General features: G+C 39.2%; 1 protein-coding gene across 2 annotated transcripts; it reads right to left on the reverse strand.

Annotated features, from left to right (window-relative positions):
* Positions 1-1,257: 1,257 nt before the first annotated feature.
* On the reverse strand, positions 1,258-22,222 carry trabd (TraB domain containing). Of its 2 annotated transcripts, none has more exons than XM_052097384.1 (10): positions 21,914-22,222; positions 21,183-21,237; positions 18,697-18,751; positions 11,689-11,855; positions 11,404-11,544; positions 11,141-11,251; positions 10,756-10,895; positions 4,446-4,618; positions 4,117-4,213; positions 1,258-3,342 (listed from the first exon to the last, which is right to left on the reverse strand). In XM_052097384.1, the coding sequence occupies exons 2-10, from the start codon at positions 21,201-21,203 to the stop codon at positions 3,171-3,173; spliced, it is 1,077 nt and encodes a 358-aa protein (XP_051953344.1). In that variant the 5' UTR covers positions 21,204-21,237; positions 21,914-22,222; the 3' UTR covers positions 1,258-3,170. The 2 variants fall into 2 exon arrangements, with proteins under 2 accessions (XP_051953344.1, XP_051953343.1); XM_052097383.1 differs by having other exon boundaries at positions 21,183-21,241.
* Positions 22,223-22,529: the final 307 nt, after the last annotated feature.

Here is a 22,529-nt window from a genome sequence, read left to right on the forward strand (position 1 = left end):
CCTTATATCATTTAAAACAGATGGCCAGTCAGTAGGGTCTATTGGTTCAGTTGTGCTGTGCTAAGGTAGATGGGACAGGTGCAGTTGATGCTGCATCACTGGGCAGTGCTAAGGTAGATGGGACAGGTGCAGTTGATGCTGCATCACTGGGCTGTGCTAAGGTAGATGGGACAGGTGCAGTTGATGCTGCATCACTGGGCTGTGCTAAGGTAGATGGGACAGGTGCAGCTGATGCTGCATCACTGGGCTGTGCTAAGGTAGATGGGACAGGTGCAGCTGATGCTGCATCACTGGGCTGTGCTAAGGTAGATGGGACAGGTGCAGCTGATGCTGCATCACTGGGCTGTGCTAAGGTAGATGGGACAGGTGCAGCTGATGTAACAATGCTACTATAAATGTAGTCAATGTAGTAATCGATGCAGATTATGCGTTAATATTGACTGAAAACTGCTGCAAATATAGTCGCTGATGCTGTCTGCCCCGCTTAAACCCATTCAAACAGGTTGACAGCGCGGATTTGTTTAGAACTATTGAGAGCGTCATGAACCGCGTGGCGGCGAGGTCAAATAGTGTCGCAACCACTGATCTATCTATCTACTGATCTATAAGGTATATATATATATATATATATATAGCAGTAGTCGCAACTCTCTTTTCCAATGGCGCTGGTCCATTCCTGCATGTGAAAGAGATCTGCGTACAATAATATCGGAACACGAAATGTAAAGCCGTGTCAAACGAGTTACAAAAGAAGCCATTCATATCATGCTAGTGTATATAAGCGATCAAACTTGTTAGATAAGCAGATCGACTCTCATCCTTACGTAATGCATGACACAGCAACTTGCTTCCAAATAGAACTCCGGTCCGTCCTTGTTTTCGTTCCCCCAGAAACAAACGCATCCGGAACGAATAGCTTATCTGTTAGAACGGTGCGATTACTTGCACAAGTGTCATTTAAGTTAATATAACAATGTAGGACATACTGTTTGACATGGAATGTTAATATTGCTCATCGTCTGTTGGATAGGGTCTTATAATATGCAATGTATTTACATGTTCTGAAGAGTTTAAAATAGACAAATGTCATATATTGGAAAATGTATTTGACAGTATATTAGATGAATATATAATATTCACATAGTTTTATATATTTTATTAATATACTATATCATAATTAATCAACAGAAAGCTATATTAATTGAATGAGCATCGGCTTGTTGACAATGACAAACAAATAACTATAAGATAGGTTGTATAATCATCATTTTATTCCCCTTTACATACGGTTAACAATGGTTAGATAAAAATGTCATTTGTAGCAGAAAGGTTTAGGGATGTACATTAATGGTGTATCAAGTATTTATTGCCCATGCCCTTTCTCATTTAATCAGAAGTGCATTGAATCTGTCTGATCAATAGTAGTAGAATAGCATGAAGTTTACAGGAAGACAAGACAATAGAAATACACAGTTTCTTTTTTAGTTTACAGGAAGACCACAGCATTTTGAGCCCAATCTTAGGGGAACAATGGAGTCAATTAGTCATTTCACAAAATACAATCTAATCCAAAATAAAGTAAATTAAATGCAGGGAGAGTTGCTCTACTGGTGGCATTATTATGCACAAGGGCACTGACTGACCAATACCACAGAATACTATTGTACATTTCAAACCATCATAATCAGTTTACAGATAGCTTAAACTGAGAGATGATCACAATAAGCCATAAACACGGATAATGGTTAAAAAACACACTGAATCTCTCCATGTTTCAAAACGGGGATCAGTTTCCATTTAGGACCATGTAAAAATGTAAAAGAAAAAAGAAAGGCAACTTTTGGCATTACTCATTCCCCCCACAGTTTTATAGTCACACAAGTGTTAGTATTGTGCTTAGAATGTCCATGTGCCCTATGAATTTTATTTTCAGTCGAATCCTATCACACACAAAAAGCTACATATGGAAAAACAAGTCAAACTGTGATGTACAGGTAAAGGCAGCATTGTATGGATTTGAGCAGACAAACAAAAATATCCCCACCTTCCCACTATGTATGTAAAGCATGATTCCAGAATTGTGCCCTGATGGTCCATGCTAGTGATGGCTTTTCTTACTAAGAGATCTACTGAGTGATATTCTCTATACTCACAACAGCATAGTTTCAAGTTGTATTTGATTGTCTGATTTGCCATTTAGGACTAACAGCTTGAGATAATTGTAGCCTGATGATTAATAATAGAGAAAAAGTTAAATTGCACAGTTATCAGCAAATAATATTTACTTCTTCACCAATTTTGTGAATTTAAACTGCTTCCATGAACTCCTAAATGAAAAAGCTATAATAATAAAAAGCTATTTAAATTGGAACTAACCAGAACTTATTGCTTTTGCAATTATGTTTAAAAGCAAATCATGCAATTCCCCCATTTTGTGACAAAACTTTGCATAAACCTATAAAGAAACATGCCTAATTACTTGTATAATTCACTGGTTCTTAAAAAGGACAGATCAGTTATTAGCAAGATTGGTTGTGTTACCATTACCAATTATGAAGCAGAGACGTGACATACATAAAACAGAGAACGCCAGATTTACTATTACCCATTTATTAGGACTAAAGGTAAAGAGAGCACACATCAGTCTGACCAGTCTCTATAACTTTAAGCCCTTTCCAGGTCATGTGGTTGAAAAAAATTATTGTCTGTCTCTTTCTTCTGTGCTAGCATCTTTACTACTCTATACTGCAGATGTTGAACTTTGTATGACAAATTGCTTGCTATATGTCTAATTTGTAAGTTGCTTTGGATAAAAGTATCTGCTAAATGACTAAATAAAAAAATTTAAACAACTAACAACCTAGAGAGTCGTACTTTAAGAATGAGAAAAAGTGAAAAGGGGAAAAAAAAAAAGCACAGTCTGATTTCTTGGGCAGTACAACTCTGCATCCACAGGTACACACAGCAGATGGACAGTGGGTCAATGAGGTGACAGAGAGCCAGTCAAAGGCTTCCACCCATAAAATGAAGTTCAATTCACATGGGATGCAGGCTATGTCAGCCTCTAATCTTCCATTTATCCTCCACCTCTATCCTGTAGTTAAGGCTATGGGTGTTCAGAGTGACATCCTGATCTTACTGGAGAAATGTCTGTGTCGATAAGCATAGGGTCAAACGGCAGGCGTTCGCATATTTTCAAGCAATGATTGGACAGAGGGTAGGGAGAGTAATGCCCTGCCCACCCGCTTGCTGGCACGAAAACAGGCATAGCCAAGAAGCCCCCACATTCCTCCCTTGAATGCGCTGCGCAATACCCAGCCAAACCGAGATGGAGGAGCAACACTAAGAGAAAGGAAACGAAGATATTTGTCATGACAAATCTGGTACTGTTAGACACCACAGCACATGGGTAGTTGACATGACCTGTGGTGTGACAAGCTATACTCTATCTACAACTATTTTAAATAAAATATGACTAATTCAATAATAAATGTACATGCATCTTTTAAGATCTCATATTCAGTCACACTGTGGGACCATTAAAAATGAACTAGTTGAACTAGACAAAAAGCTTATTAAAAATGGTTAAAAGCCTGAAGACGAAGTGTGCAATTTCTGCTACACTAGTGCTGCCAAACGGAATTGCAAAAATAAACAACGTTTATAAAATAGCTTTCTAAATAAGGCCCTCGTCTGCTGTTGTTCGAACCGTCAGGTAGTCCTGCCCCCAACTTACGTCTTTGGTTGAGTAACATTGTTGGGATGGGTCTAACCGGGTAGCGCTAAACAATCAGCATTTACAAAAAGCTAGACACAGCATTTACAGTTTTCGAGAGAATGAACATCTGAAAGACTTGTAGTTGTCTGCACATTAAGATGGGATAGGACGACATGTTTTAACACTGAAAAAGTTACATACTTCAGCTTTAAAACAAATGGTACACACAGATACACACTTGACCTTGTATGTCATAAATATATATATATTTATATTTTTTATTATTTTTGTTACCTTAAATCTTGATGTTGAAATATATGTCCATGGACAATATAAGTCCATGGACATGCTTTGCAATGCATTGCTATGCATACATAAATGTGACTGCAGATACACACCTCATGATCTCATGAATATTGAGCTCTTTGTCCCAGTTCCTCTCAATGCCAGGGACATGACCCATCCCAACCACTCCAACCACTACAGCAGGCACTTCTGAGAAAGAGAGGGATTTGGAACAAGAGGTTTCATAAAACAACAACAAATAACATGACACAGTAGTTTTAGACTAGTAGTTTTTTTTTTCTTGCACCGATGAAGCACTGGGCATGCCTGAATATTTATTACTGAATTTAAGAAGATTTTCTATTCAAATTAGCTTCCCATTCACTTTTATCAGTGCACTGGATAAGATTGTGGCATTATGAAACAGGACTGCATTACTCACTCTCAGCATTAGTAGGTGCTTCCACGCAGCGTGCTGCCTGTCTAAGTGTATGTGTGAGGTAGATGTCTCGTTCTGCAACAATAGTGCGGTGGAGGGCTGGAAACTCGCCGATCATCTCTGACATGGTCTGCTCCAGAAGATCCTTTTGTTTACACTTCTCTACATCCTCTTTACTAATAAATGCACAAATACAGACATCCAAAACAGATTCACTTTACATGTGAATCTCATCAAACCAGTCAAGAACATTTTACAAAGAAATCAAATGATAATGACAGTATCATTACTGTAATGACAGGATCTGTTTTTGACAGGAAAATTAAAGCTGTTTTGTTTGCCTTCTGAAATTCAAAGACATGACTGTAGTTTAATTGTTAAAATTGTTAACAGATGTTACTGTTGTTAATATCATAAATCTGTATCTCAACCTCAAAATCAATGCCGTACTTTCAAAAGTGCATTTCAATGCACATAACATGTAATATTATTGGTAATTGCATGGGTGATACCAAAGAAGGTGCTGGGGCCACATTTTCAAAGGGTCCCTTTGAGGGCACATATAAACCCTGATGCAGCCCAGGCTGGAATTGAGTTTGACAACCCTGATTTAATCTATACTTTGACCAAAATATGTTAATACAGGTCCAGCGTTGCAGGCGTGTGGATGCGCACACAACAGCAATGCTCCTGAAAAAAATTCTAGGGGATACTGCAATGATCGACAATGTTGGGAATTGACAAAACCATGGTGCTTAGAAGTCACCAAATATATTTATTATTCCAGGGTGTGAAAATTAGCACCCATCAAATGTGGGTATTTCATGAGCAGAGGCAGCTTTTCTCATCAAGTCATCTTATTTTTTTTTGAATAGCACTTTTCACAACACACATTTCAAAGAAACTTTTCATCAAATTGTGCTGTAACAGAAAATTATCCCATGATGACTTTAAGTGCTCATTGTGCAGTTTAAATGAATAACATGATTGAAAAACTTGCTTAAAATAATTATTGATTTTGTGACCTGTAAGACATCTTGGAAAAACATGACAAGAACTGCTGTAAGACAAAGATACACGCATGAAGAAACACTTTATTATATTTTTTAAGAACAGACGACAGAAAAGCCATTAAGAGGTGTAAGCGGGGGTCCACCTATTGGTCCAATGGCGGCATCCAACAGCGTGGATGAAGGTCTCCTGCGTGTTCTGTCTTATCGTGCGCGTTCAGTTTAAGTTATTTCATTCCAATTACATAACTATATTATTCATTTTAAGATCCTCGTTTATTTTATCTGACTCCAATTATAAAAGTTTATAAGGAGATATTAATGTTCTAATCTTAGGTATTATTATTAAATTTGATTTTACATTGAATCATCATATTTAACTCTATTTTATATTGTGCTCATTCATTCGGATTCCTGTCACTTAGAGAGTCTCGCGCCGGCCTTGAACGCGGATCTCACGGTCACAAATATGCCAGTTTTGGTCATTAAAACAGCAATTGACTAAATACTAATTAGATGGCTGCTCCTGCTTGCCCTTTTATCTACAAGTAATTTGTTTAGTCCACCTTAGATAGTAAACACTTAGAGTAACATTTCTACCCAGAGGTAAAACCACTACATTTACAAAGATAGACCAACAAACCCAAGTTCAAGTAGTTTTATATGATCATGCCATAGTTTCCTATGTACACATAACTAGAAAATATTACAATAACCAGAGGTTTAGACTTCACCCTATTTATGCTTGGTCGACACTAAACGGAAATTCCCTATCGAGCCTTTACACATTAAGTACACTAGAATTAATGCCTATTAGTTAGTGGGAGCTCTAAAGTCTCAGTCGGTGTGCCCCACGTTCCACTCAACCGGCTTTAGTCCGCTGGTAACCTGGTCGAAGATTTGCGGAAACAAGAACTTAACGTAATCTACTAAAGACAATAGTTTCAGAGTAAATCAGAATAAACTCAAATGTAACAACTTATTGACCAGGTAACATAATAAATTAATCAATTCCAATTAGACAGTGATAAGTCAAATTGAGATATTTTATCAAAACCTAAGAAATTCAAATTGCCATTACCTGATATAAACTACACACAGTAAACTGTGTGGGATCATCTGACTACAGAGAACCATGAACAATGTGTCACATCTCCTTAAATACCCAAACCATGATCAAAGGGAATTTTGGGAGTGGATAGGTTTGGAAGTCCTGGGGACATACCTCATTAACATACAGGCATACAGAATGGGGACAGACCTCCAGAATTATATAGCATTTGGCAAAGACCTTATAACTTTGTTAACAATAGAAAGAGACCATATACCAGTCACACAGAGACATTTTAAATTATATGCCTAGTCACATTATTTGTATACATCAGTCATGATATTTTTACGCATGTGGATCTTAGGTGAGTTTGAAGTGATTTTGAGCTGAAGGGGAAGGAGGAGTAGAGGGGGGCAGATGTTTGTGAGTTTTAGGAGAATAGGCCTAAATTGGCCTGAGGTGAGATAGAGGTCAGATGTGAGATTTGTGTTTTATTGTCCTTGCTCAGTAGGATGTGTTGACTCAGGTGAAAATGTTCTTCTGTGTGAGTTTTTATGACTTGGTTCTCGCAGAGTTCTTTGACTTTTACGACATCTTGATGCCAGCCTTACAGAGGCGTGCACAGCGCAAGTGTGTCAGGTGGAACACAAACATGCAAAGGATTCTCACAGTTTCCTTTTCCTGTTGTCAGAAAACGGTTGCAAGAATAATGTTGTCTATGAGAATGCTGCGAATGACCTCAGATCATCTCAGTTGATTTCTGAATTTAGATTGCTTTTTCCACAGAGCAGTTCATGCTTAATATGCATTGTGAATGGGAATGCAACTCTGCAGGTTTACTTATATATATATATATATATATATACATGTTTGGATTTGGGGAGGTGGTTATATAAGATTTCTTTTATTTTGATGCCATATCAGCAGCAATGGCTATATTCATGGCAAAGACAACTTTCAAATTAAACAATGTTTACACTAGTTTGACAGATACAAAAAAACAGTAGTAGTAATAACAATTACATCGAATTTTTCAGTTTAGTATGTGATAGAAATTCTAAATGTTTTCCCAGAAAGACCTTTTTAAAAATATCCATCAATGTATTTTCTGAATAAAAGCGTTTTCTAATATCATTTAGATATGGACATTCTATCAAAATACACTATCTCACAATAGTTTTGTAACTATTTGATTATACCTTTTCATGTGACAACACTGAAGAAATTACACTTTGCTACAATGTAAAGTAGTGAGTGTACAGCTTGTATAACAGTGTCAATTTGCTGTCCCCTCAAAATAACTCAACACTCAGCCATTAATGTCTAAACCGCTGGCAACAAAAGTGAGTACACCCCTAAGTGAAAATGTCCAAATTGGGCCCAATTAGCCATTTTCCCTCCCCGGTGTCATGTGACTCGTTAGTGTTACAAGGTCTCAGGTGTGAATGGGGTGCAGGTGTGTTAAATTTGGTGTCATCGTTCTCACACTCCCTCGAACTGGTCACTGGAAGTTCAACATGGCACCTCATGGCAAAGAACTCCCTGAGGATCTGAAAAAAATAATTGTTGTTCTACATAAAGATGGCCTTGGCTATAAGAGGATTGCCAAGACCCTGACACTGAGCTGCAGCACGGTGGCCAAGACCATACAGCGGTTTAACAGGACAGGTTCCACTCAGAACAGGCCTCGCCATGGACGACCAAAGAAGTTGAGTGCACATGCTCAGCGTCATATCCAGTGGTTGTCTTTGGGAAATAGACATATGAGTGCTGCCAGCATTGCTGCAGAGGTTGAAGGGGTGGGGGGGTCAGCCTGTCAGTGCTCAGACCATACGCCGCACACTGCATCAAATTGGTCTGCATGGCCGTCGTCCCAGAAGGAAGCCTCTTCAAAGATGATGCACAAGAAAGCCTGCAAACAGTTTGCTGAAGACAAGCAGACTAAGGACATGGATTACTTGAACCATGTCCTGTGGTCTGATGAGATCAAGATAAACTTATTTGGTTCAGATGGTGTCAAGCGTGTGTGGCGGAAACCAGGTGAGGAGTACAAAGACAAGTGTGTCTTGCCTACACTCAAGCATGCTGGTGGGAGTGTCATGGTCTGGGGCTGCATGAGTGCTGCCGGCACTGGGGATCTACAGTTAATTGAGGGAACCATGAATGCCAACATGTACTGTGACATACTGAAGCAGAGCATGATCCCTCCCTTTAGAGACTGGGCCGCAGGGCAGTATTCCAACATGATAACGACCCCAAACACAACTCCAAGGTGACCGCTGCCTTGCTAAAGAAGCTGAGGGTGAAGGTGATGGACTGGCCAAGCATTTTGCCAGACCTAAACCCTATTGAGCATCTGTGGGGCATCCTCAAAAGGAAGGTGGAGGAGCACAAGGTCTCTAACATCCACCAGCTCCATGATGTTGTCATAGAAGAGTGGAAGAGGACTCCAGTGGCAACCTGTGAAGCTCTGGTGAACTCCATGCACAAGAGGGTTAAAACAGTGCTGGAAAATAACGGTGGCCACAAAAAATATTGACACCAATTTGGACATTTTCACTTAGGGGTGTACTCACTTTTGTTGCCAGCGGTTTAGACATTAATGGCTGTGTGTTGAGTTATTTTGAGGGGACAGCAAATTTACAAGCTGTACACTCACTACTTTACATTGTAGCAAAGTGTAATTTCTTCAGTGTTGTCACATGAAAAGATATAATCAAATGTTTACAAAAATGTGAGGGATGTACTCACTTTTGTGAGATACCGTATGTTTTATACTCAAGAAATTCTTACATGGATCACAAACCAGTTCCTCTTCCCCTTTCAATAAGAATGAATGAGTGAGTCTTGAGTTGAGACATCTCGTATATACAACCTGGTCATATCTATTTTCAAAGAGGAAATAATAAACTCCTTGATTTAGCACTGGGTTTGTACTTCATGTTGTTTGTTATATATACATTCATTCCATTCTACATTTGTTGTAAATGTACATATTCAATATGGGTTTAACATCAGATGCTGGTATAATACATACTGTCATGTCCAACTGAAGTGCTTCCTTAGCCGCTTTAGCTGCCTGTTCATTGCCAGCCAATCCCATATGGCATTATATCCAACCAAAGACAATATTATAATCTTATTTTTTTTTTTTAAGGAGTCCACTTTTACTATTATGCAAATAATTGTAGGTTATTCTGTTTTTAGAGTTTCGAGTGCTTGCAGGCAGGATTTAGAATCTGTACAAATTAGAAAGTGACTTTACTGTTCCTTTTCTATTTGTTCTAAAGCTAGTAACAATGCACAAGCTTCTGCTGTGAAAATTGAACTTTGTCCAGGAATACGTACACTTGCCAAAACGTTTTGGGCCAATCCCAACTGCTGCAAATACTGACTTTGATCCGTCTGTCTACACTGGTACGTGAGATGGTAAGCTACATCTTATGTCCAGGAATTTCTCCTGGTAGACGTTTGGATGATTTATCTTTTTAGTATACTAAGCCAGGTTCATCATGATAGTTGTTTTTTTATATATTCCAGGGCAGTATAGGGCAGAGATTTGTCGATGTTAGGATATCCAGAGTAATGTCCATGTTCTCAAAGTGTGGTTTTATGCAAATTCCAAAAGGACTGGTGTACCTGGTTCTGGCTTCATACAGGTGTGAATGTTGAGGATGAAAAGACATAAGATTTCTTTTACCACTTATTATTAATTGCTTTTTCGTTTCATTTGAATTTAGAAATATTTTTGGTTTAAGTTTTTCATGGCTAAATAAAATAATAAAAATTTTAAAGCAAAGAATATGCACTGATCCCTCACTAGGGGGGTTGACAATGTAATCGGATATCGTAATGTTATTTTTTTTAAATATCGTTTAAGTATTTCTTGCATATCGCCTAGTCCTATATTACAGTACTTTTACAATATACAATTACACTACAATTTGGAGTAATATTATGGGAATTACAAAAAACATACAAATGTCACAATGCAAAAACTCTTAATACCCCAAATAATATATTTTTAAGTAATAAAATATGCTTATTTTTCCGCTATGCGCAACATTTCTTTTTGTCATTAAGATTTGGGGTGAAAGGTGACCTGGATGTGATGCCAGAGTGAGTTTTTGTCAACATGTTTGCCATGGCAGTTAAAGCTGTTATAGATTCATGACACTTCTTAAAAAGTTCCAGGAATGTGACTGCTGTGCATATTGAGACAAAGTGGTGTTGGCAGATATTGAGTTTGTACCTGATGGGGTCAGATAGAAAGCACAGGCCCCAGGCCAGTCGAGCCTTCTGCCACAGACTCAGAGCAGCGATTGCACGTTTAAATGTCACTGGGATGGGCCGATCCCCAAGGTGAAATTTACAGAAGGGCACTTTTCCTGCCTGAGTTAAGTAAAAAGACAAAAAAAAAATCCATATTGTTAATTTGTGTAGAACACTATTTGCTGTGTCATGTATTGCAAAGTCAACAAGTTTCATATTTCAGGATTTGTGACTGAATGCATTTATTGTGCTTTAATAATTGGTGACATCTGCTAGAAGTCAGGCATGAGTTACAGAGCATTTCAGGAATATGAGGAACAGAAATGAGTGTTTGAGTTAGGAAGAGGATGTGTATCCATGCTGACCTCCTTAAAGGCTTCTCTAAACTCTCCTCCGGGGGCCATGCCCAGCTGTTCTGTAATGTGAGCAGAGACTTTGAGCAGCAGTATCTGCATGAGGCCAGACATCACTCCGTTCTGACACAGAAAATGAGAATGGAGAAGAAAAATTTAAATTGAGACATTAGAGATTAGGTTACACTGATAAAATTTCTGATAAAAATGAATGCAAATGAGTTAGAGGAATTAGTTTTAATTATATCAGCACAGTCTTTTCTTTCATGGCTGACCTGTTTAATGGCCTGTTGGACCTTTTCGAAGTTAATGTCTTTAGCCTCCTTTAGCAGCGTTTTCTCATCCATCTTGAGCATTGACACTCTATATTGACATAGCTCCACCACCACCACATCTGGCTGGACCGCTCGAATTGTCTGAGGCAAATAGTGTCAAAAAATGTGCAAACATCTAATAGATCACTCATTAGAACTATTGGATAGTCCTTACAATGCAACTTACAATCAAACCTTGGTCACTACAACACAAAAAAGGCAGTTTTTAATAAATCTAATTCTTACAGTGGCAACGTCCTTCTTGCTGCTGTCGCTGAAGTGGGCAGTGCCAACCAGGTAGACAATACAGCCCTCTGGTGTAGTGAGACATGTCACAGTGTCCGGCAGATCAGGCTCTGCTTGCCGTCGCTGGGCTCGAACCTGCCACAATACTTCCACTGCCTCAGAGTCCGCTAAAAGGACAAAAACATTTCAAACATCCAATATCATAGCATCAGAATGAGGAGTGAGAATGTTGCTTTTGTTACATTGTGGTCAAGTCATTATAGATGGGCAGCTACCTGAAATAGTGAGCTGAATTTAGCACTGGAAACAGATGAAAATTAAAAATTTGAATAATTTTTCTTTTTTTTTTTAAACATCCTTCTCTGCATATGAGCTTGTAATCAAAAGCATTGCAAGTAAGTAGCTGGGTTTCCATCCAACTATTTTTAAGTGCATTTTGAAAGTGTGCAAAAGAAATCCTGAATGGAAACATATGATATGAAAAACTCACTAAATTCACTTTTTAAGTTTCACTTAGTTAAAATGCACATTAAGGTGATTGTTTATTTGCAAAACAATGACGTATTTTGACCATTTGTCACGCGTCATAAGTGTGTGATAGCATGAATAAGATTGGCACACAGTTCTTTAAACATAGCCATGATATTCTGAAGTGTTTAGCCCACAAATGGTCATTACAGTGGGTCCTCACAATCCGCCAGTAGTTTTGAGCACGGGTGCTTGCAGGTATAGCGGGGGCTGCAGGTAGGCATTTCAATTCTCATATCAGACACTACACTTATTCTGTGTCATCTCCTGGCAGCATTTAATAAAACAATGTACAATCCTGCAAATAAAACTTTCCTGGAAGCTAGGAGGTCATTCAGCTGCTCCATCATGACAAGGTGGCTCCATCAAGTTAATGTGTATGATGTAGTGGATGGATTTGCATTTTCTTTACACTAAGTGTGTGAATACTGTAGGAACAAAAAGCATCTTCTTTGCACTAAGTGCAAATAGTGTTGAATGCTTTTTGCAATTTGGTGCAAACAGTGGCAGATCCTATTTGCGCACATAATTAATTTGCGCTGGACTCAAGATGGCACAGAAAATGGCTGCTGCGTTGCGAACTCCGACACAACACTGCAGTTTATTGTTTGTTTTGTTTACAGTTTTTCTTTTTTTCTCTTGGATGTTGTCTGCCTTATTGTATACGACAGACAAACACTTTTGGACATTGGTTCTGCAATTACACCCGGAAACCGGACTTCAAATTCCTCAATGCCGACCCGCTGTTTACAAACACGCCAGCGGAGCCCTTTGTCTGGGCTGTCCGGTCGCGGAAACGCAAAATGAAAAGGGGAAAAAGAGCCGCCGTACTCATCAGAGTAAGACGTCGCGCAAATCAACCCCCGCTACCCAGTATACTACTGGCAAATGTTCAGTCTCTGGACAACAAGCTCAGCGAGCTCAGAGCGCAGATCTCATTCCAACGAGAGATGAGGGATTGCTGTGTTATCTGCCTTACAGAAACCTTTCGATGTCTGCAGAGATTCCAGACTCGGCCATCGAACCCACTGGGTTCTCTGTGCACAGAGCGGACAGAGCGAAAGACCTCTCAGGTAAAAGCAGATGTGGAGGTGTATGTTTTATGATCAACAAACCATGGTGTGTACATTTTCTCAAGTCTTTCTGCTCTCCTGATCTGGAATATCTCATGCTTCTGTGTCGACCATTCTGGCTACCGAGGGAATTCACAGCAGTCATTATCACAGCTATGAACATCCCCCCACAAGCAGACACAGACCAGGCACTCAAGGAACTGTATGGGAGCATAAGTGAGCAGTTAACCGCGCACCCTGAGGCCACGTTCATTGTTACCGGGACTTTAACAAAGCAATTTTAAAACAATCACTCCAAAATACCACCAACACATCAGCTTCAACTCACGAGGGGACCGGGTTTTGGACCATTGCTATTCTCCTTTCCGGGATGGCTACAAATCCCACCCCGCCCACCATTTGGCAAATCAGACCACCGCTTACAGGCAGACACTGAAACAGGAAGCACCGACCCTCAGAATGATCCAGTGCTGGTCGGACCAATCAGACTCTATGCTACAAGACTGTTTTGATCACGTGGACTGGGAGATGTTCCGGTCCACCTCTGATGACGACATCGAGGTTTACGCTGATAGCGTAACATGTTTCATCAGGAAGTGCAGAGGACGTCGTTCCGACCAAAACAACACTGATCTACCCCAACCAGAAACCATGGGTTAACGACGATGTTCGCGCGGCACTTAATGCGCGGACCTCCGCTTTTAATTCCGGGAACGCGTAGGAGCATAAACAAGCCAGTTATGCCCTCCGTAACTATCAGAGCAGCCAAACGCCAGTACAGGCACAAAATTGAAGAACAGTTCAACACCACCGACTCAAGAAGTATGTGGCAGGGAATTAACATCATCACGGACTACAAAGGGAATTAACGCTGCCTCTCTCCCGGATGTGTTTATTACATTTTATGCTCATTTCGAGGACAATAACACCACCCTCGTGGAGAGAGCACTCACGGCTGACACTATAGAGGTTGGTTCCCTCTCTGTCTCTGTTGTGGATGTAACCCGATCCCTCTGGGCTTAAACAGCTCACTGTGCAGCTGGATCCTGGACTTCCTGTCAGGCAGACGTCAGGTGGTTAGAATGGGCAGCAACATCTCCTCATCACTGACCCTCAACACTGGAGCCCCACAGGGCTGTGTTCTCAGCCCACTCCTGTATTCCCTGTACACACATGACTGTGGCAACACATAGCTCCAATGCCATCATTAAGTTTGCTGACGATACGGCGGTGGTAGGTCTGATCACTGACATTGATGAAACAGCCTACAGAGAGGAGGTGCACGCTCTGACACAATGGTGTCAGGGGCACAACCTCTCCCTCAACGTCAGTAAAACCAAGGAGCTTGTAGTGGACTTCAGGAAGAAAGACAGAGAACACAGCCCCATCACCATTAATGGAGCATCAGTGGAGAGAGTCAGCAGCTTCGAGTACCTCGGTGTCCACATTACTGAGGAACTCACATGGTCCGTCCACACTGAGGCCATTGTGAAGAAGGCTCACCAGCGCCTCTTCTTCCTGAGATGGCTGAGGAAGGTTGGAATGAACCACCACATCCTCACAGGGTTCTACACCAGTACTGTAGAGAGCATTCTGACTGGCTGCATCACCGCCTGGTACAGCAATAGAACCGCCCACAACCGCAAAGCCCTGCAAAGGGTGGTGTGAATTGACAGACGCATAATCGGAGGTGAGCTTCTCTCCCTCCACGACATATATTACGTGTGGTGTGTGAAAAAAAGCTTGGAAGATCAGAGACTCCAGCCACCCGAGTCTTGGGCTGCTCTCACTGCTACCATCAGGCAGGCGGTATCGCACCATCAGGATCCGCACCAGCTGACTACATGACAGCTTCTTCCCCCAAGCAATCAGACTTTTGAACACTTGATCTCTCACGATCAATAATCAGCACTGCACTTTATTAATTATTTTTTATATACACTCTTTTTTATTTTTATTGTATGTGTATTCTATATGGTGTGTATTGTTTACTGTACATTGTATATTATTATTGTGTTGTGTAAGTATGTGTATATTTGATATGTAAATTGTGTTGTGTAAGTATGTTGTTTATTGTAATTGTCTCATCACTTTCATGACTGCTATGTTGCTCGGAGCTGCACACAAGAATTTCACCTACTGTTGCACTTGTGTACATGGTAGTGTGACAATAAAGTGATTTGATTTGGATCACTACAATGTGTTTATTGTGTTTATTTAGAGTCCCACAGACACCCTACCCCTAAAACTAGCCCTGAGGGGTCTTCTACTGCTGTATCCCATACATCTCAATATTCAACATTTTGTATATTCAGAAATGCTTTTCTGCATAGCACTGTTGTGTAATGGTGGCGGGCCCAAAAACCAGATACAATTTTGGATTTTAAATAGTTCCAAAAATAATTTTGGGTGCCAGAGAGGTTACTGTCTACTGGTAGATTTTTACCCTTAAGGGATTGCTCATAAAAAAACACCAGTTACATACACAAACAAAAACAAAATACCACAAACAACTGAATGCAGTTCAATATGATATATACCCCGCCCCCCCAATCCATAACACAATCATAAACACAATGTTTAACAGAAACAGTTGTAAAAAATTTTAAAAAACACTGTAGCTGAAAATGTCTATCGGTGATGCACTTTATTCAACTATTATTCAACTATTCAACTATTCAACACTATTTCAAAATTAGCAGATTTCGAGTGTCCTTTTCACTCACAAGTATAAAAAAATAAAAATAACAGGGAAGCAAGAAATAGAGGGTAATTAGATTGGCACGAAGAAATTTCTTGAATTTAAAGAAAAGAAAAAAAACTACAGCGAGGCGCGAATGTGGGGCTGTGAATGTATGCAGTTATGTGTGTGTGCGCGTGTTTGTGTGTGTGTGTGTGTGTTTGCAAAACACTGACCAGGGATGGCAGGGAGAACTATTGTCGGGGCTTGAGGTTGCAGATAAGCCGACACAAGTCGATTACCTGAACTGGTTATTTGACAACATCCTTTGCATAAGATGACACACTCTGCAGCCGGCATTAGAAAGTGCGGCGCGGAACCGCTTCACTCCACACACACAGAGCGCGTCCCGCTCTAGCTTAGGAACCGATCTTGGAACCAATCTCATACACCCTCAGGTAATCCGTGCACCTCGCTTTCTACTTGCTCCTCTCAACTTCCCCCTGTCTCCATCTTTACCTTCCTTTTTATAATTTTCCTTAATTGTTTTTGTTCCATATATGGGCATGGATTGGGCGGATTTTTTCATGCACCGCCACAGTTGTAACGCGTGTTTATTTGGGTTACTGCCACCTTACTGTCAGCTTGGACCAGTCTGGCCATTCTCTTCTGACTTCTGTCATTAACAAGCCGCTTGCTGGTTGTTTTTCGCACCATTCTTTTTATTGATTCAAAAAACAGGATTACACAAACAGAACATACACATACTGAAGTTATATCTCCCGCCCCCTGAACATCCTTTCAAATGACGCTATCTTGCCCAATTCGGTCCACCATTCATAAAAAGAGGGAGCACCCAATGATTTCCAACCCCTCAGAATTATCTGTCTCCCGATCATCATATCGTTGAGAGCCCACCTCTTTACATACCCATCGGCTATATCAATAACCACCCCATCACCCAACACACAAAGTCTGGGACGGGACAGAACAGAACTTGAGTGCCCAAAATTCTGGAGTCTCGGCCAGAAAGCATGTGTTAAACCTCAATCCCACAAATGGCATCGTCTGCAGGTGGGTGTGCCTTTTAGACAAAGCCTATACAATCGAGAGGGGGTCAAATATAATCGATGCAAAATCTTAAATTGCATCAGATGCACCCTTGCATCTCTAGATGTAAACCCGACATTTTTAGAATCCTAGCCCACACGCCCTCCTCCAACACCAAGTTTAAATCTTTCTCCCAGAATCTCGCACATAGCGTGTTAACCTCCCTCACAACCCACTCTGACCAGCAGGAAGTGGACTTATTAATACATAATTTGGGGTTCAGCCATATTCACGAGGCAACATTTAAATAATGTCAGAATTAAACACTCTGGAGACTTTTGTCCATACTACGTGCAAATGTGAGATAATAGGGTGTGACTTAATTTCTCCGGTTAGTTTGAAAGAAAGGCTTTGCAATGGCAAAATAGGGGCAAGAAATTCCTGATCAATACAAAACCAGTGAGGGGCTCTCTCAGGTGGAAGCGACAAATGAGCCAAATGTCTGAGACCTAATGCATAATAATAAAACAAAATCTTGTGTAGGCCTAGACCACCTTTGTCAATCGGCCAATGTAACTTATTGAAATATAATCTGGGACGCTTAACATTCCAAATGAAGGACTTCACTATGCTATCAAATTTCTTGAAATAAGAGAGGGGGAAATCTACAGGGAGAGACTGTAGCAGGTAGTTGAATTTTGGAATACAATTCATTTTAATAACATTAACCATTCCAATCAGAGATAAATTAAATGAAGCCCACCTGCCCACATCGCTCGGTAACCTTTTTAATAAAGGGTCAAAATTAAATCACTAAATCACAAACATTTTTGCCAAAATACTTGATGCCATCTTTGGGCCACTGGAAAGCACCCGCTGAGCCAAAGCTTCAGATTTAGACCAATTATCTCTGTATCCCGAGAACTTGGAAAAGGATAAATAATAAGGATGAATAATAAAATAAAATCTGTGTAAAACAAAAGCTTATGCACCACTCCTCCCACCACCACCCCTGGAAAATCATCTTCTTTTATTATAGCAGCTGCTAATAGATCCAGAGCGAGACAGAACAATAACGGGGAAAGAGGGCAACCCTGCCAGGTATTTCATAATATGAAATTAATCAGTTTGTTTGTAACACCGCTGCACCATTCTCTATACACTCTATAGACTGTTGCACGTGTAAATCCCAGGAGATCAGCAGTTACAGAAATACTCAAACCGCACGTCTAGCACCGTAATCATGCCACAGTTACGGAGATCACATTTTTCCCCATTCTGATGGTTGATGTGAACAATAACTGAAGCTCCTGACCCATATCTGCATGACTTTATACATTACACTGCTGCCACATGATTGGCTGATTAGAAAATTACTTGAGTAGATGTACAGGTGTACATAATAAAGTGGCTGGTGAGTTTATAGTGAGGTTATTTTTTCCCCCGCAATTACTTTCCTTTGTAGTTATGCAATTATTTTACCCCTAACATATTAACCAAGGTGGGTAAATGTGCACTGCACAAGGAGAGTGTAAACATTATACAATACGTATATGTGAACTTTACCTTCCCTACAAATCAAGAATCATTTAAGGCACTGTCATAGTGTACATAGCACTATCACTCACAAAATAAAATATGAAAAGAAACAGATTCAGATAAAGACTAATTACTCACAGAGTCCATGAGGAAATGAAGGTTGTGTGTCATCTTCTGGAGGGCCAACGTCATCCTACAAAAAACAATGACATCCATTTTATAAACTTTAGAAGTGCAAAAGTCTAAGGCAAATAAGATGTTTCACAAAAACATTCATCTTAAGATAGTTATGTATATCTTCAGCTTTAGTGTGTCAACAGGAAATATAAATTTTAGACTCCCAAACATTACTTTTGTAAATAGAATAGAAGAACAGGGAGCCCTACAAAGACCCCCTAATGAACATAGAGTCAGTCTGGGATTAAATGAAGAGATAGAAGCAATTGAGACCACCTAGGGCTGGGCGATAAAACGATATAGATACATATCATGTATCCACGATAAAATCCACGATAAGCTTTTGAGGAATTTTTGATATTTAATGTGTGTCGCTAAAACACAAGCAGTTCGGCTTTTTCAGGCTTCGTTTCCAATGGGGCGGATGAAATCTCAAATATTGAAATCCCTGTAATCTTGAATATTGTTCTCTAGCACCAAACATGCATAGCGTCTGCCCTGTCCCGCTCCGCACGCGTTGCCTCTTTTCCCTGCATGTGTGTAGACATGAAGCGCCGCAGAAGTTAACGTGGTTTCAAAGCAACTTTTAGACCATAATGTTTTTTCCCTTCTAAATGTATCTTTATTAATCAGCATGTTACGAGCCTTTAATAATAAACAAATCGATTTCTTTTCTAATTTTGTGAAAATGAATTAGATGTCTGGAATGAATAAGGAAAGACTAAAATTACTAGTTGGTAGACTAGTCTCTCATTTTAATGAAAATATACAAATGTTTTTTACATTCTTTAAAAAAACGTTTCAAAATTTTCTCTTGGGACACCCCGTAACCCCTATTCAGCATCATTCCACAGTCACAAGGACTTCTATGCCCCATACTTGTGTATCTGAATCTAAAGAAATATAAAAAATATTTTGTTTTAATGTAAAAATATTCCAACAAATACTGGACTGCTGCCACTATTCTTCAGAACAAACAGATGATCTTTTAACATTCATTTTCAATTGATAAACGGTAAAAGACGGTAAAATTGGTCAAATATCCTGCAGACCCCACTGCTTTGGCTGTCTCTGGATCCCCTGTGCAGTTTTGTGGAGACTATTTTGATTGTTTAGAATGTATTTTTTATTATTTTCTTCCGTCAACTTTGAAATAAAAAAAGAAAGTGCAATGTGTAAATGTATATCGTGATAAATATCAATATCGAAACAATATGAAAAAGATTATCGTGATAACAATTTTGGCCATATCGCCCAGCCCTAAGACCACCTAAACGGAGTAGTACCTGACGATATTATCGTCTGATATTAGTCTTTCACCGATATATCGTATCGCCATATATTTTTACCGATATTTGACTGATACTAACCATACAGTACTGATGTTTTTTTTAGCTATTTGTTGTATTTTTATTTATTAATCATTTTGATGGTCAGCATTTTACTGATACTAAACATACAATACTAATGCTTATTTACCTATTTATTGTATTTTTATTTATTCTTTATTTTGATGGTGAGCAATTGACTGATTCAGAACATACAGTACTGATGTTTTTTTTAAGCTATTTATTGTATTTGTATATGTTCTTAATTTTTTCAGTTTTCATTTCTAGAATTTGTTATCAATGAAGTACATTAATAATAATGTCAAATATTCTTTGATAAAAATATTTGTTTAAGAAAGCAGCCTTCTGAGTACCTTTGCATAGTCATTTCGGAGCAAAATTGGTGCAGAATCCACATAGAAAAGGTCTGTTTTCATTCTAGCTCAAAAATTAACTATGTCGGCCACCACATCGGTAATAAGTGAATTTCCCCCCACTAAAATCAGTAATGCTTGGCATTAATTGATAAATGAAAACTTTTATGGCATTATTTTTGAAGGCATCCTCAATATGCAACATTTTTCACCAGTGCCTAAAACTTTTGCAAAGTACTGTACATACATACTAGCAATTTACAAAACAAGTGTGAACAAATACAGAATTCATTTCTAGGAAGCAGAAACTCTGAACATTTTAGTTTCTGCAGTTGAGTGCATGTTAAGCAGATGAAGCATCACAAAAACAAATACGGTGCAAATGCAGTGAATATTTCTTCACCCTGTGAAAAGGCCACCTAAATAAACAAAAAAACTATTTTCCAAGTACCCACAAGGCAGCAGCAAAGAGACAATATCTTTAAGATTTTATCAGTTAAGCCATTTTTGGCATTTCTTTCAGTTATAAAAACCAAATACGCTCCTTATATTTTGAATTATATGTCCATGGGCTTTAATCAAATTCATTATTAGTTACTAAACAGCTTGCATAATAACAGGTAAAATCATAAATTATTTTACAAATAAATATTCCAAATACATTTCCCACTCTCCCAAAGAAGTGAAAGAAAATCCCTCATGGCACAAAGCAGACTTCCTGGGAATCCTCCTGCCAAATTCTTACCTCTGAGTTGTCCTGTTCCATTGTCCGCAGTTCAATTAACTGATGTCTCACCTCACTACCTGGAGAAAAGATCATATATGAGCCAGATGCAAAAACAACCCTTAAATGACTCAACATAATGAGTGAGCCATTCAACAGCCCAATGACAAACTGTTTACTGCTCTATCTGAAATAGCTGTCTTGCTTTACTCAACACTGAGCCTAACTCAGACAGTGTCTGATTAAAGGATTTGAAACTTTTCAGACTTTTTATTAGATGTGTATGGCTGTGTAAAGTGAGTCATCATAAGGACAGGCTCGATTATCAACCTGCCATCTTGACTGGTGCGACTAGACCACGTATACCTTTCATAACTACTGTGTTTCCAGCACACCAGGTTTGCTTATGTCTGAAATATCATGACCAACTCTTTTAAGTCACACTAGAAAGCATTTTTGTGTTGACAAAACAACAGCTCAAATCCTACAGAAGTCAGACATTAAAAGGATGCTACTTGCTGTCATCAGACCGCCTGATTAGCACTTCAAACCAGAGCAAACGAAATTCAGACAACTTGCCACCTATAGTTTTCAAAACAACTTTTGTAAAGTCAAAATTCGAAAATAATTATTAATCCTAAACTCAAATCCTAACCGCCACATCATTTTTAAATGACAGCAGCCGCAGACTGATAAACTATAGCTGCAATCACAGACACCACTCCATAATTTATATAGAAAATCACTCTTACATTTGGCTTTATAGGCAGCTTTCCACTCTTCCCACCTGATCGGACTGTCAGTTTCAAGGGAGGTATGATTCTTGATAAGTTGGTCAGCTACAGGCTAACAGCGAACACTCACAAGCAGCTGTTAGCCGATGCTATGCTAATATAAGCTAAGATCCTTTAAAAACTTAGAAAAACTGACCAAGGCTAAGTTATTAAGGTCTGGTTCTCCGTTCAGTATTTTTCCAGAGTTTAATTTAGCATATTTTCTATGCTTGATAGATAAAAAAAAAAAAAAGCGCACACAACCACCTAGACTTAAGTTTGGATCTAGCCTCGACAAAAAATGAAATGATTAAAGTTAGAGGTATTGTCAGCTGCTTACATGAAGTGAGTCTGTAGCTCCGCCCATGGCAACAATGCTTCCTGGGCAATGTAGTTTATAAAGAAATAGATAATCAAAAAATTATAATTCTGTCATCGTTTACTCACTTATTTTCTTATGCCATTCCAGATGTGTATGACTTTCTTTCTTCTGCAGAGCACAAACAAAGATTTTTAGAAGAACATCTCAGCTCTGTAGTAGGTCCATTATGCAAGTGAATAGTGGTCTAAATTTTGAGGTTCCAAAAAACACATA

This window comes from Xyrauchen texanus, chromosome 29 (genome assembly GCF_025860055.1).
Source record: "Xyrauchen texanus isolate HMW12.3.18 chromosome 29, RBS_HiC_50CHRs, whole genome shotgun sequence".
Taxonomy (NCBI): Eukaryota; Metazoa; Chordata; class Actinopteri; order Cypriniformes; family Catostomidae; genus Xyrauchen; species Xyrauchen texanus.